At 44.1% G+C, this 12,823-nt stretch overlaps 2 protein-coding genes across 5 annotated transcripts in view; one reads left to right on the top strand and one right to left on the bottom strand.

Moving 5' to 3' along the window:
• The window catches only part of LOC118234684 (oxysterol-binding protein-related protein 1-like), a 32,233-nt gene extending 27,773 nt beyond the window's left edge, over positions 1–4,460 (bottom strand). For 2 of the 4 annotated variants that reach the window (XM_035431398.1, XM_035431400.1), the window contains exons 1-8: positions 4,052–4,460; positions 3,522–3,607; positions 3,367–3,441; positions 2,519–2,630; positions 2,055–2,140; positions 1,842–1,986; positions 1,568–1,635; positions 1,187–1,231 (exon numbers count right to left, since the gene is read on the bottom strand). In XM_035431398.1, coding sequence (XP_035287289.1) covers positions 1,187–1,231; positions 1,568–1,635; positions 1,842–1,986; positions 2,055–2,140; positions 2,519–2,630; positions 3,367–3,441; positions 3,522–3,607; positions 4,052–4,175 — 741 coding nt within the window. In that variant the 5' untranslated portion in view covers positions 4,176–4,460. The remainder of the gene's footprint in view (positions 1–1,186; positions 1,232–1,567; positions 1,636–1,841; positions 1,987–2,054; positions 2,141–2,518; positions 2,631–3,366; positions 3,442–3,521; positions 3,608–4,051) is intronic. The other 2 variants (XM_035431399.1, XM_035431401.1) reach the window with 1 other exon arrangement.
• A 1,556-nt stretch (positions 4,461–6,016) lies between these two features.
• Positions 6,017–11,266, top strand: LOC118233078 (bucky ball-like). Its single transcript, XM_035428424.1, has 7 exons — positions 6,017–6,123; positions 6,290–6,358; positions 6,771–6,935; positions 7,551–9,239; positions 9,744–9,854; positions 10,426–10,539; positions 10,675–11,266. Exons 2-7 carry the CDS (start codon positions 6,352–6,354, stop codon positions 10,704–10,706), a joined length of 2,118 nt encoding a protein of 705 aa, XP_035284315.1. The 5' UTR covers positions 6,017–6,123; positions 6,290–6,351; the 3' UTR covers positions 10,707–11,266.
• Positions 11,267–12,823: the final 1,557 nt, after the last annotated feature.

Raw genomic sequence — 12,823 nt, 5'->3', positions numbered from 1 at the left:
GAAGAGGACCAAATAGCTTCACTTCACTTAGTGAGCACTGACAGTGTTCCATCATCACCATCAAGTGATTCCATAAAAGACCCAACAAGTACATCCACTGATGTCCAGTACTGCCTTGTCATCTTACAATTCCAAGACATTCACATACAGATAATGAAAGCAAAGACATTCATTATATAGATCATGAAAGCCAAGATATTGTACTCCTAAAATAAGAATTAAACCATAAAAACAGAAAAAAAATTATAATATTAATTTTTACATAAACATCTATTTATATGAAATTGGCTTTGACTCCTTGACATGCGGAGTCCGTCCAAAAATATCCAGAAGAGATTAAAATTCCCAAATTCGGAATATTCAGGTGTAATTCAGGAGAGTGCAGAAAAGAAATCCCATGAAAAATTCAGCAAGCAGCCTCTTCTTTAAACTCTGTAGTCACACGCAAAGCAGTTCACATCCAAAAGAAGAGTGCACAGCTTATACAACCAGTACAGGCAGACTGTAGGTCTTCCAGCAACTAGGGGACTTACTTTTGCATGATGAAAGGGGTAATTATCTTTGGCTATGGCCAATTATACCTTAGTTATCTAGTAAATGCATTTATAGAGGGACTTTTTTAAATTACTTTTTTATATTCTGTCCATGGAAGAGATATACTGAATACATTCAAGATAATTGCCTTGCTAAAGGGCACCAGTTTCTAAACCACTAAGAAGATACAAGGCCATCATTTCATTTTACAAAAAACAGGCAAGTACCAATCTTTAGAAAGAAGTAAATGGAGCTATACTTTCTTCTGGTACCTGGCTCATAGTCACAGTAATGAATCATGTTGCTGGTAGGCAGTCATTTCTATTGATATGGTATTTCTCAATCTGCACTTATGTAGATCACTAATGGGATTTAAATCACGCTAAACGAGAGTGACTGGCGAGGCCGTTTAATCTGTTCAGTAGATAATGCTGCCCTCAGATAGTGAAGTCAAGCAGATAATGAAAAAGTGAATGATGCAGTTCACTACTGTGTGCACGGGTCCTAGAAGAGAAACACATGACTGTGTAGTGCATTCTTTGTTAAATATATATATATATTTCCAAATGCAGTGCACTGGTTCTAAAGGCCTTTACATTTCCTTTGAATTACTTCAAGTTAAATTGCACATCAGAACAGCATTTCATAATACCTTCCAAAGAGGTCCTTCAAACATCTGAACAGCATGACTCAGACCCTTTAAAGGAAAAAAAAGAGAGGGAAAAGTTATGTCTGTTAAATCCATTTGGAGACATACAGGCTTTAAACTTAAAAATAAAATGCAACATGCACAACAATCCATGTGAAGTAGAGACTATTGAAGTCAAATGATCTGCGGCACTTCCTGGCCACAGTTCCTTCGATTGAGTAGACTTACTAAAGTTGCAGAAGCCAGACAGGCACTGACTTATGAAGGAACCATCAAAAAAGAAAGAAGTTCTGATCAAGAATCCAGATGTAATATTAATCATCTAAAGGACGACTACATTAAAGCCCAAACTACCTTGAGGCAAAATAAACAAGTCACACAAACCTTCTCTAGATTTCCTTCCAGCATTTGCTTCAGCTCAGTACTGCTGGCCAAGTCAAATACAGACTGATCTGTAACAGACACTCAGTCTCCATTATCCAACCCACACATTGTTTACCCTTATAGAACTATAAAATGTCACCGACATTCTGTAGACTGCTGCACTGAAGGCGTCTTATAAAGCAAGATGGTGCTACTCCAAATTATTTTATGGAAAAGGTTGATGGTCAGGACTGGTTTGTATATTAATTATTAGGGTTCTGAGGTCCTTCTTTACCGTTCCGGTTCCTGAGGTTGGGGGACGCTCCGCTCCGGAGCAGTTGGAGAACGCAGTGTTTCTGACCTCTGTAGACCGCGCAGTGCAGGGGGGTGTTTCCCAGTATGTCTCTGCAGTGTATGTCCGGGGACGGCTTTCTGCTGAGCTAAAGACCGACCGTGATCAGAGGCTTTAGCCATCCCGCTATCCATTTTTTGACGGAGCGGAGCTCACCAGCTGGGTCAGGGTGAGGGCGTCCCCCTCTCTCGCTGCATTCAGAAGCTGCTCCTCAGCTCTCCGCTGCTCTCTCCTCTCGGCGGCTGTGGAGCCACAAAACTGGCACGCTCAACGCAAACACTAAAATAGCATCCACAGCGCTTCAATGATGAAATACATGCCAGTCTGCATTGAGCTGCATTGAGTGCCATATCATAAGTTTCTCCCTAGAGAGTGGTTTCAGTGCATTCAGTAACAATTCAAGCTAATAGATGTAATTGTTGAGAGATACAACAATCCCCCATTTGCTGTACTCTTGCTAGATGCTATGGGTTGGTGGTGAGGAAAGTAATCCATTGGCATGCAAGTGCAGATATTGGAGAAAAAAAAATGTAATGTACAGCGATAACAGTTATTTAGATTATGTGACAAGGCACTCAAATTTGTATTTTCCTCTCAGTATTGCCCTACACAGTCCTTACCGTCCAACATGGTTATTATCTCGTCGTCATGCGTGCAGTCTCTGGGGATTCGGCCTGTTCCATTGGTGGCTGAGGGGCGAGCGTCATACCGCAGCAGCAGCAACACGACTTCCTTAAAAACAATCCACCCAGTGACAGCAACACGGATCAGAATAACTACTGTGAGATGGTATGACTCCAGAATTAGGCAAACAGGGGCGTGCAACTCCAGTCCTGGAGGACCCACCTTTGTGTTGGTTTTTGTTCCAATTACATTTGTATTAGTTTACTGACAGCTCTATAAACTACGCTGGTTCACTCCTGTACTTGAGCACAGTAAAATCTTTAGGATACACTTGCAGCTGTAGCTGATGCTTATACAAATATCAGCTCAAGATATGGTTGAGCTAATTAAGTAAGAGCTGAAGTTGGCACAAAATCCTGAAACGGATTGGCACTTGTGCTCCCCTGGGTTAACAAAAACCAGATTGGGTTAGCAGTGTAGAATGCTTAGGAAATTAGGCTTGCATTGCAAAATTTGCAGGTTTGATTCCCAGGTGGGGCACTGCAGTACTCTTGTGCAAGGTATGCAACCTGAATTGCTTCAGGAAATAACCAGCTGTATAAATGGATTGTGTTTTTTTAAATAAATAAACAAAAACGAAATAAATGAAAATATATTAAATATTAAATCTAAGCGGTGTATATCACTCTGGAAAAAGAGACTGTTTAAACATACTATTTTCCTTCATCCTACAATACCCATTCAGACCTCCTTATGAGCCTGCACTGAAGAGGGCCCAGCAAGATGCTTTGAAGAAATATTACACATACACAGTGTGAAAGATGGATGGATGGAAGCCTCATACCTTTCTCTCTGTGAGTACAGCCTTGTGCAGTGCGGTGTCTCCCTCCTCATTGGCCAGATTCACATCAGCTCCCGCCTACACACACACATCAATCACAGACACTCACATACACTCCAGACCAATGCTTCAGTAATGGCAGTAACATCACGCACTACCTTGAGCAGCTCCTCCACCACTTCCCTGTGTCCGAAGTAGGAGGCCAGATGAAGAGCTGTCCATCCTGAGTTAGCCTTTTTCTTACCTGGGGTGGGGGGAGGGGTACAATTTTAAACCTTGGTTTTGACAGAAGGGATACTTTCTGCACTGCTGCCTGTGATCGAATGCACAGCTGGTGATCACTGAAGGTTGGCTTCTGTCTGTAAATCTCAAATCTAAAAATAAAATATGCTGAAGTCACCACCCACAGTAGACTCGCAGACAAATTTATATCTGGTGCACACACACAGATTTAGAGAAAACTGTACTTCTGCTAACCGCTAACATCCTGTAAGGCTGAGACCTCAGAACTGATCCCTTGACTGGAACCGAGTGTGAATGTATACATGTGAACTGGGTTTAGCTTCACTACAGAAAGTTAATTTCCTTGATCTGCCATTTAATTAAAATGTAATTATACAAGTCAGTGCAAAATCATCCTTAATATTAGTCCTCCAGCTCCGAGATCCAGTGTGGATGGTGCAGTTACCTCTGCAGTTGATGTTAAGACCAATTTCTTCCTTAATTTTGGCCAGCAGGAGCCTCAAAATCCCTGAAAGGTCTCCACTCCTGGCATACTGAAGAAACAGCTCTTCAGGGTCATGAAGATCCATCACTGTCAACAAAGGACTCTCTAAAAAAATGCAGCTTTACTTCAGAGGAGCTGACCTCAGCACCACATCAGTCAATCAAACCTCAGACCTGGAAAGCTGCAGTGTCTGCAAGTATCTGTAGGTATCTGTGGCTTCCTTCCAATCAGCAACTAATTAAGACATTGCACACAGGTGTGTGGACTCTTGAACCACTGGCACTAAAACACACTGGACCCTGACCCCTGTGATCTGCAACATACAGAGATTACTGGAAGATAAACCTAAAAACAGAACAGGCTCAAAGTCAATCTCTGAAATGCATAGGTTATTCCTAAAGTAAGACACTAAATAAATAAGAATATCAAGAATAACCCTGCAACATGGAATTACAGATAAATGTGAACAAGCCTTCACAGTAACTCCACACAAATCAGTTAAAATCACACTTAAGCCTTAAGCTTCAGTCCCCACAACAGTAGATTATGAGAACTGTTATGAGGGGCTTGGCGTTAAGACAGCAAAGGTTAATACTCAATTAGGAGCATTTAATGTGATGTCAACTGGGAGCAATTAAACAACTGCTAGAGATGTTAAAGACAGGGTAATTGATTTCACTATAAAACCTGACGCTGGGCAATGCTGTCTTGTTAGAACCAAACATGAAATGAGGTGCTGGACATTCTAATGCACTTCAGTATTTATTTATTTTCCTCTCCTGTTTGAAACAAATTACTGGAATGAACATTTAACTCAAGAAGCAATAATGCTAAGACTTGCCACTTCACATTATTAAATATATTGGCTCAGTATTTCATTCAGTGCACTGGCCTCAAGAAAGGCAATTTTGCAGAGTGCATTATAGAAAAGACATGCAATAATTGAACGAAGAGAAATTGGATGAATTGGAAGAATGTGGAAGAGCAGAGATTCGACAGACACCCTCACACAGAGGAATGAAAATATCAAAACCGTTCGCATTAAAAACACTCCAATGCAGCCTGCCTCATACAACCAGCTTGCGTCTTACAAAAACCTGTCAAAGATCATTCACACTTCTGTCAATTTTGCACTGGAAACCTTTTGTTAAAAAAAAAGAAAAATGTTTATGAGATGCATCTAAGGGCGGGGCTTGACGTCAAGCCCAACCCTTTGATATCCTACCTCGTTAGTTGGTCCAATACAGAGCTTCTAGAGCACTTGAAAGAGACCATCAAAAGGTAGAATTGCTTTTAACCAATTACTTTGTGTCATCCTGACCCTGCCCCTCCCATAGCCTGCAATCAGATTTAGGCATACTTAGATTACATTGATGTGATCTTCAGAAAAAAAAAAAAAAATGAAAATGACAGCTGGCTGATAGTCATGTAAGTGAGTCAGTTTGTGAAACATGGAGTACTTCAGGATTGAGTTGGACTTGTGTACTCTGTTAGTGTTGAATTGACACTACACGTTTTATTGTGCACCCATGCGTTATCTAGATGGCTGTCTCCTCTGTTCTATTGCTGTCTTTCCATAAAACATATTGGATGCCAGTTTTTATTTTATTTTTTATTATTGCATTGAGTAACAGCTGTATTTTGCTGCCATCTCCTGGAAAGGGAAAAGATGACACTTAGTTTCAGACAGTTCTTTGAGAGTGTACGTTTTACTGCTGAACATTAAACACGTCACTCCCATGACGACAGTTCATGTTAAAACAGTCATTTCATTAAATTCTTTCAAATTCATTCATTAAAACTATGGTTGCTGATTAAAACCCTCCACTCAAAAACAAACGTACGCATACAGAGGTGTGGGCTTTCCTACCTGTTTGACTGACGGCTCATTAGAGCGTGATGGAAAACAGGTGCGCGGGCATACAAATTGACTGGAGTGGCTCACCGCCGAAAGAGTTTAATTTTGCTCTTTGTGTTTGGGGTGCACTGTCTGTTTTGCGGACACACTTCGTATTATCACGTACACATTTCAGGTTGGTGCTGTTCACAGACAAAATTACATGTATGCAAATATTAATTTATGCTGAGGGTTACAAGGCGCATTTGACAGTCTCTTCATATCGCGCGTAAAACGTACTTAGTTTGTTTCACATGGCAAAGAGTGACTGAATTGATCGTTGCTAATCCTCTTCCCCACAGTGTTTTGCGGTGTATAGTATCTCGTGCCCTGTACGTCTTTGTATCCCGAAACGCGACAGGAAATGGAAGGTAACATTTGCGTAATATATACCAAATATATCGCAGGATACAGCTTCGAGCAGGGCTGCCCAACCATTTTCCTGGAGATCCGCCGTCATATAGGTTTTCACTTCAGCCCTAACGAAGCATACCTTATTCAACAGCTAGATACCTCGTTCAGTTCCTAATCAGGCGAGCCAAATTCGGGTGTAAATGAAAACCTAGAGGGCCGTATATGTCCACAGGAACCGGGTTGAGCAGCCCTGGCTTATTGATCACTTCAGTTGATTGTATATCGATTTCTTTCATTTACCTGAAATCATAGTGGTCTGTGTTGTACAATTAGGCCTATGTCAACATCAGTGTGCCCATGCATCAGATCGGATCACTTTGAATTCGGCGTAGCAGAAGTGGAATATCTGACCGTGTGCTCTCATTTCAGACACGAGCATTCCTCCTCACTCTACGGGAAATGGGCAACCACACCAAAATCCAGTTAATCACACAAGGCCGTTTTTCTACGTTCATCCACCTAATCAGCAGTTTTACTACCACCACTGGCAATTTACTAACCCGTATGGGCACTATGGCGCCATTCCGGGAACAGGTAGGTTTGCGTGTTTAAATTTCTTAAATTGACTTTCCTACGCCCATTGATTGATTCCGCTAATATGCAGTCGACCTACTAAAGATCGGCGTGTCAGCCTTGTATGTTTCTCGCTACCATTTGAGGGTTTTCTCCCCACTGGGACTTTTTTTCTTTTTTCTTTTTTTTTAACACCTTATGTACTTGCTATTTGGGGGTTCAGGCGTGGTGTTTGCTCTGTTTGCTCTGCTCCCTCTTGCCTTGCTAATCTGTAAGGTGTCTTTGTGACAGGTCTCTGCAAAAAGCACCATAAAAATAAAATTGAATGTTGCACAGAATCATCCTCTGGTGTCAGAATGGGAAATTTCCTTTAGTTTAACTGACATTTGCAGAACTGAACAGCTGTTTACATGTTTACCTTAGCTGGTTTGTTGTGCATGTCCTTATGATCTCAATTTACTGTTTTCACACAAGCTTACCAAGAGTTCATTGTAAAGCAATGGGAAATGTAGTGCACAGATCCAATTGCTACAAGACTTGATACTGAATTTGTTATTTTTTTATTTTTACACAGACGAGGAGTTGTTAGTGAGGTTATTGCCTTTTTCTTTTTTTTCTCTCTGAACTCTTACACAGGTGTTCCTTTTGGGCGGCCATACGTTGCTCCCTATCCTTACATGACATGTCCTGGCTACATCATGCCGCACGCTCCGATGCGGCCCATGGATTACAGGAGAATGTTTAACCCAAACACGTCGCCTGGCACGGCCTGCGATGTTCGCTTCCACCCGCAGGCCCGCGCGTGTCGGGAGACGACCACCTCGGAGACGCAGACCGAGGCCAGGGACGCCGTGAGCAAGCTGATGGTGCGGCTGGGCGGGCTCCGGGCGAGCGAGGAGGCCTCGGAGGAGAACGAGCAGGATTCCGGGGTGGTGTCCCAGACCTCCGACATGTTCCTGCATTCCGGGCAGGGCCCGTCCCGCGAGGAACAGAGGGAGGACCCCGAGGCGGAGGTGTGTCCGGCTGCGGAAGCCACGCTGCGGGGCGAGCTGTCACCCCCGGCCGCCACACCACGCGGACTGTCGACCGTGACCCGGCATGTTGCGGGTTCGAGCCCGGGCCATGTGGAGGAGGTGATCCGGCAGGGGGTCTGGTCTGTGGGGGTTGATGATGGGGTCCTACCTCTCGACAGCTCCTCCCAATATGAGGAGAGCGAAGGGGAGCCAATGCCGGATGAGTCCGTTAGTTTCCCCGCCCCCGAGAAGCAGCACCTAGCCACAGCCTGGTCCAACTGTCCCAAGAGCGACCATGAAGAAAACAAAGGAAATGGTGCAGCTGGAACCCAGCCTGTTTGCAAACCAGGAGGCCCACAGGCCTGTGGGGAAGTGACACCAGAAAGGCTGCCATCAACCCACCCGGCCAAAGATTCGGAGCCAAGAGGGAACGTTCCCTCACCTGAGAAGGCAGGTGTGACAGGCGTTCAGGAAGAGCCCGTCCTGAACACAGAGAACCTGCCGTACCGGATCCTGCGTCTGCCGTGCGACGAGGTGACGACGGCGGGAGTGCTTCCGAGGGACGGCCCCCTGTGGCCCGGAGACGCCACGCCCTGCGCAGCCGCTGCGCTCCCTCGGGCCGGTTACCTGCCATCGCTCGGAGACGGCTTCCTCTACAGCTACTACCCCCCTGTGGCTCCAGAGCGACAGAGCGTCCTCAGCCCCTCCCTGGACGAGCTGTCCTCCAGGGACGACATGTTCTCCACGGACCTCGAGGACGTGGAGTCCGTCTCGGGGACAGCCTACGTCGGTGAGGGGGTGTCTGCCCAGGCGGCTGCGGGGGCTTCGGACCCCGGGGACGAAGACGAGGGGGGCCGGTGGGAGGAAGAGGAACGCCCCGCTCGTGAAACGAGGCTGTGTGTCGCTTGCGGGTCGTGCCTGAATGGAGACTCCAGGAGGGGCAAATCCATGGGGATGGGAACATGGGCCTATCCACAAAATGACAAAGAGGTGGTTGAAGAAGACGAGGTAGATGACGGAGACTGCGATGGTTACGACGATGAAGATGACTTGCCGAAAGACGCTTGTGAGAGCTGGGAGGTGCCCGTCAGGAAGCTGCATTGTCCTGTAAGGCACACGCAGTCCTCTTGCGTCCCATGGCAGAAGCTAAAAAATGCCTACAGCTGTGAACCATTAGACCCGAGCGGTCTGGAGGAGCAGGAACAGAGCTACCCCAGAGGGCCACCGTGCTGTGAAGGGTACAAGGCTCCCACTAAACCAGACAAGTGCAAAGGGCCGAATCTGAATGGTACTCAGTCCAGGCCTCACTCAGGTAATCCCCTTTTTCTGCTCAACCTGGAGAGGGTAGATACTGTAGGACTGTCCATTTTATTCTCAAATACATTTCAGCTATTCTAATTTGCTTGGCAAATGTGTTCATGTGTCCTTTAGTGTTTGTTCTAGGACAGTGATTCCCAGGACACATTTTGAGCAATCAACCCTGTTTTTAAATGCAGCCTAACGTATGTTTATATATTTCATATTCTTATGTTCTCTGCATTTTTCCCAGAGTACCTGAATGTATGCTTGCCAGTGCATCCTTTAGTTTCTTTAGTGAATGCTTGTGGAAGGTGTGCATAGTGATTTCACATGCATCTTGGAAGTCACCTGATCCCCCTGAGGACCCACCAGTGAAGTGGATGTTCCAACTGGATGCACCAATCATTTTTAAATGAAATCTATATGACTTCTTAAGCGTCACTTTTAAAATGTATTGACTTTAAGGGCTACAAATTTAAGGTGTATTTCAACCACCCCCCCCCGCCCCCTTAAACAGACAAACCACAGGGAGGGGACAGAGTTGCCACAGGCCAGGAAAATTGGGAGAGTTGTGGCATCAAACCAAGACAAAAGTTCTGGAAACCATATCCCTCATCAAGAGGGCGAGGTAGGGCTAACCCATGCTGCTAACTTTGCTATGATCTGCCCGTCAATCATACTGCTGGAACCTGTTGTGGTGGCAAGCACTTTGAACATCTTATCTTAGTCATCAAATCTGCTAGAATTTTATATTGTTGCATTTTACATTGCTTGTAATCAACATTTATCCTTAACTTTGACATGAACCTTGAAACATCCTTTTAATTGTTAATCAAAGCTGTTGTCTGAATCCAGGCCTCTATACTTGTTGCAAGCATGAGTTCAAAAGTGTGTTTAATCATATGGTGACTTACCAAGTATTCACAATCTAAGAAATGGAATAGGCTTTGGACTTTAGCTTTTTCATTCCTATACCGTTAGACTTCAGCTGGAGTGATGGTGTTCATGCTCTTCTCTGAAATGTCTAATAGCAGTTTCATATATGGAACTGAATCTCTTCAGTGCTAAACCGATAGCAGTTCTGAGCTATGCTGTCATGCTAACTCTGAACTCTGTGGCTTTCTGATGGTTGGGAAACGCAATGGTCAGGGCCTGGTTTAACTGCTGCGAGTGACTGCTGTCTTCTCCCTCACCTGCAGTGAGGCCCGCGCGCAGACGGGGGGGCTACAAGACGTTCGTGCCTCAGAGGTTCAGGAGGGACTACGAGGACGAGGAGGAGGAGGAGGAATTAACGCGCTTCCAGAGGGGCAGAGGTAGGATGTCTTCACACATTGGCTTGCATGTTAACATGGCAGACTTTTGGATGTGGCACCTTAATGTTGTATTGAACATGGACTCAGTCCTGCGAAAGTCAGTCCTTCTAATTTTTGCTGTTTTCTTTCAAATAGGGTCCACTAAAAGAAGAGGCGCAAGATACTAACCTAAAAATTGCACTGCCTTAATACTTAAAAAAACATATCTAAAAAAAAAAAAAAGCACTCTCTATGAAATTAACACAAAGCACATTATAATAAATGGACACACATTGTTAGTTTTTGTACAGTGTTTGTGTAAAAATATATTAAAAGATACCAAGGCGGATGGAACACCCCGTTACACGCTGCTCTTCCACTGCTTGACTGAAGCCGTGTTGGACTGCACGTCCGACCCGATTAACCGCCCGGTGCCATTTCTCTCCGGGTCACGCCCTGACGTACGCCCACCTGGCCCCGCCCGCTTGGGCCTGGGTCACGGATCTTAGCGGCGCCAGGACGTGGCCTGCGGACGCCGAAGCCCGGGCGGGGGCTGTGTTCTCGGGCAGTGCAAGTGCAGCTGGAGGGAGGGGGCCGCTTCGATTGGCTCTGGCCAGCCAGCCGGAGTCTGAAGTGTCTCGTTTTTATTATGGTGCAGATCTTTTAAACACCGCAGTGTAATATTTGACATGGATGAGTAGCGCACACCTGCACAGTGTTGTCATTAAAATCTTTGCATTGCAATTAATCGTGTGTTCCTGATCTTTTGTGTGCTTGCTCTGTTGGCCTTTCTGTTTTCCTTACTAGTCCTCTTCATGTCTGTAGTCATCCATTGGTCCAGTAGGTGGTGCCATTTGTCCACAATGGTAGAGTTTCCTGGAGTTTAAATTCTTGAGTTGAGTATGGAGGGAGAACTGAAATCCGATTTGTTTTAGGACGGATGCTTCCATTACTTACATTTTTAAAAAAATTAATACAATAATATAGATAATGTGTACATCTGAAATGTTAAATGGATTACAATATAAACACAAAATAAAATTGGAAAAATGGATTTGTTAAATGATTTCCAAAAATATTCTAGTAGTAATTAGTAATATTTTACTAATCTTACAACTTGCCGATATGCAAGTGTATAATCACTTTGCTTAGCTTATGTAATATTGACACTAAAGTACAAGCATGGTTATGGCCACATTCTGGATTGTGCTCCCATATGCATGTCCTCAGCTTTTAGTACAGTTATGACTTGTAACAATGCAAGTTATCAATATAATGCAGTGTTGCCAACAGTCACCCCACATCATGGCCTTAATGGGACGGGCATGCAGTTTGAAATTATTTTTGAATGTGAAATATGATTTTGACCCCTTTTTTGACACCATTTGCTATATGTAGTTAGTCATGGTTAATCCCTGTAACTAATATATAAATATCACATAATTTGATGTGATATACATTACAATTGGCTCAGTTGCAACACCTCAGAAATCTATGCAGTGCATTCTTATCAATGTTGGACCAAATATAAAGAAACTATTCCTTTGACTGCAGAGTGCTTGTGACCTTGGTTTGTTTGCTTAATACCCAGAGTGACTCCAACTCAGTGGGCCTCCACACACTGCAGACAAAAGCATCATGGGTAGTACCCATACTTGTCTAGCAATAAAAAACGTTTCAACAAATCTGAAGACCAAGAAGTGTACTGTCCCCGTGTCATTCTAGGCCAGTGTCTCTGCTGAAATCATTTAACTACCTGGACAAGTAGCAATTTGGTCATGTCTACAAAGATCCAAAACTAGGAGGTCCCAATATTGTTGTTCTGTGTACTGACCAGAAATCAAACTCAGGGGTGTAGTGAGATAAGATGGATTCCTTTGAGGATGAAACACAGATATGCTATATGGACTAACCAGCCTGTTATTTGTAGGTGTGTCTACAATAAGATCAATAACTTCTTTTTTTGTTTCTCTAAAAATCAAATCCCACAGCCTGCTGTGATATCAAAGTCTGCGTGAGCTCAGATGTTTCTAGAATACCTTTGGAGGACTCTCGGCAGAAACTTGTGAATAAATATAGAGTATGAATCGATGCAGACTTTGATTTCCGAAGAGGCAGTGGCAATAGAGGACCAGTTCATTATCCATGACTTGCACTTCCTATCTTGTCTCCTTCATATGAACATGCAGTTCCAGCATGACAATAGCAGCGAATAAAACATGCAAAGCTGTACTCCAGTTCCCGTTTTCACCATTTTCATGAACCGACTGTTAGAATAGTGCAGTGGTTCTAAAACTTGGTCCTG

This window comes from Anguilla anguilla, chromosome 8, assembly GCF_013347855.1.
Source record: "Anguilla anguilla isolate fAngAng1 chromosome 8, fAngAng1.pri, whole genome shotgun sequence".
In the NCBI taxonomy this organism is placed as follows: domain Eukaryota; kingdom Metazoa; phylum Chordata; class Actinopteri; order Anguilliformes; family Anguillidae; genus Anguilla; species Anguilla anguilla.
Note: the sequence above shows the minus strand (reverse complement) of the source record. Positions and strands in the feature narration are given on the sequence as shown.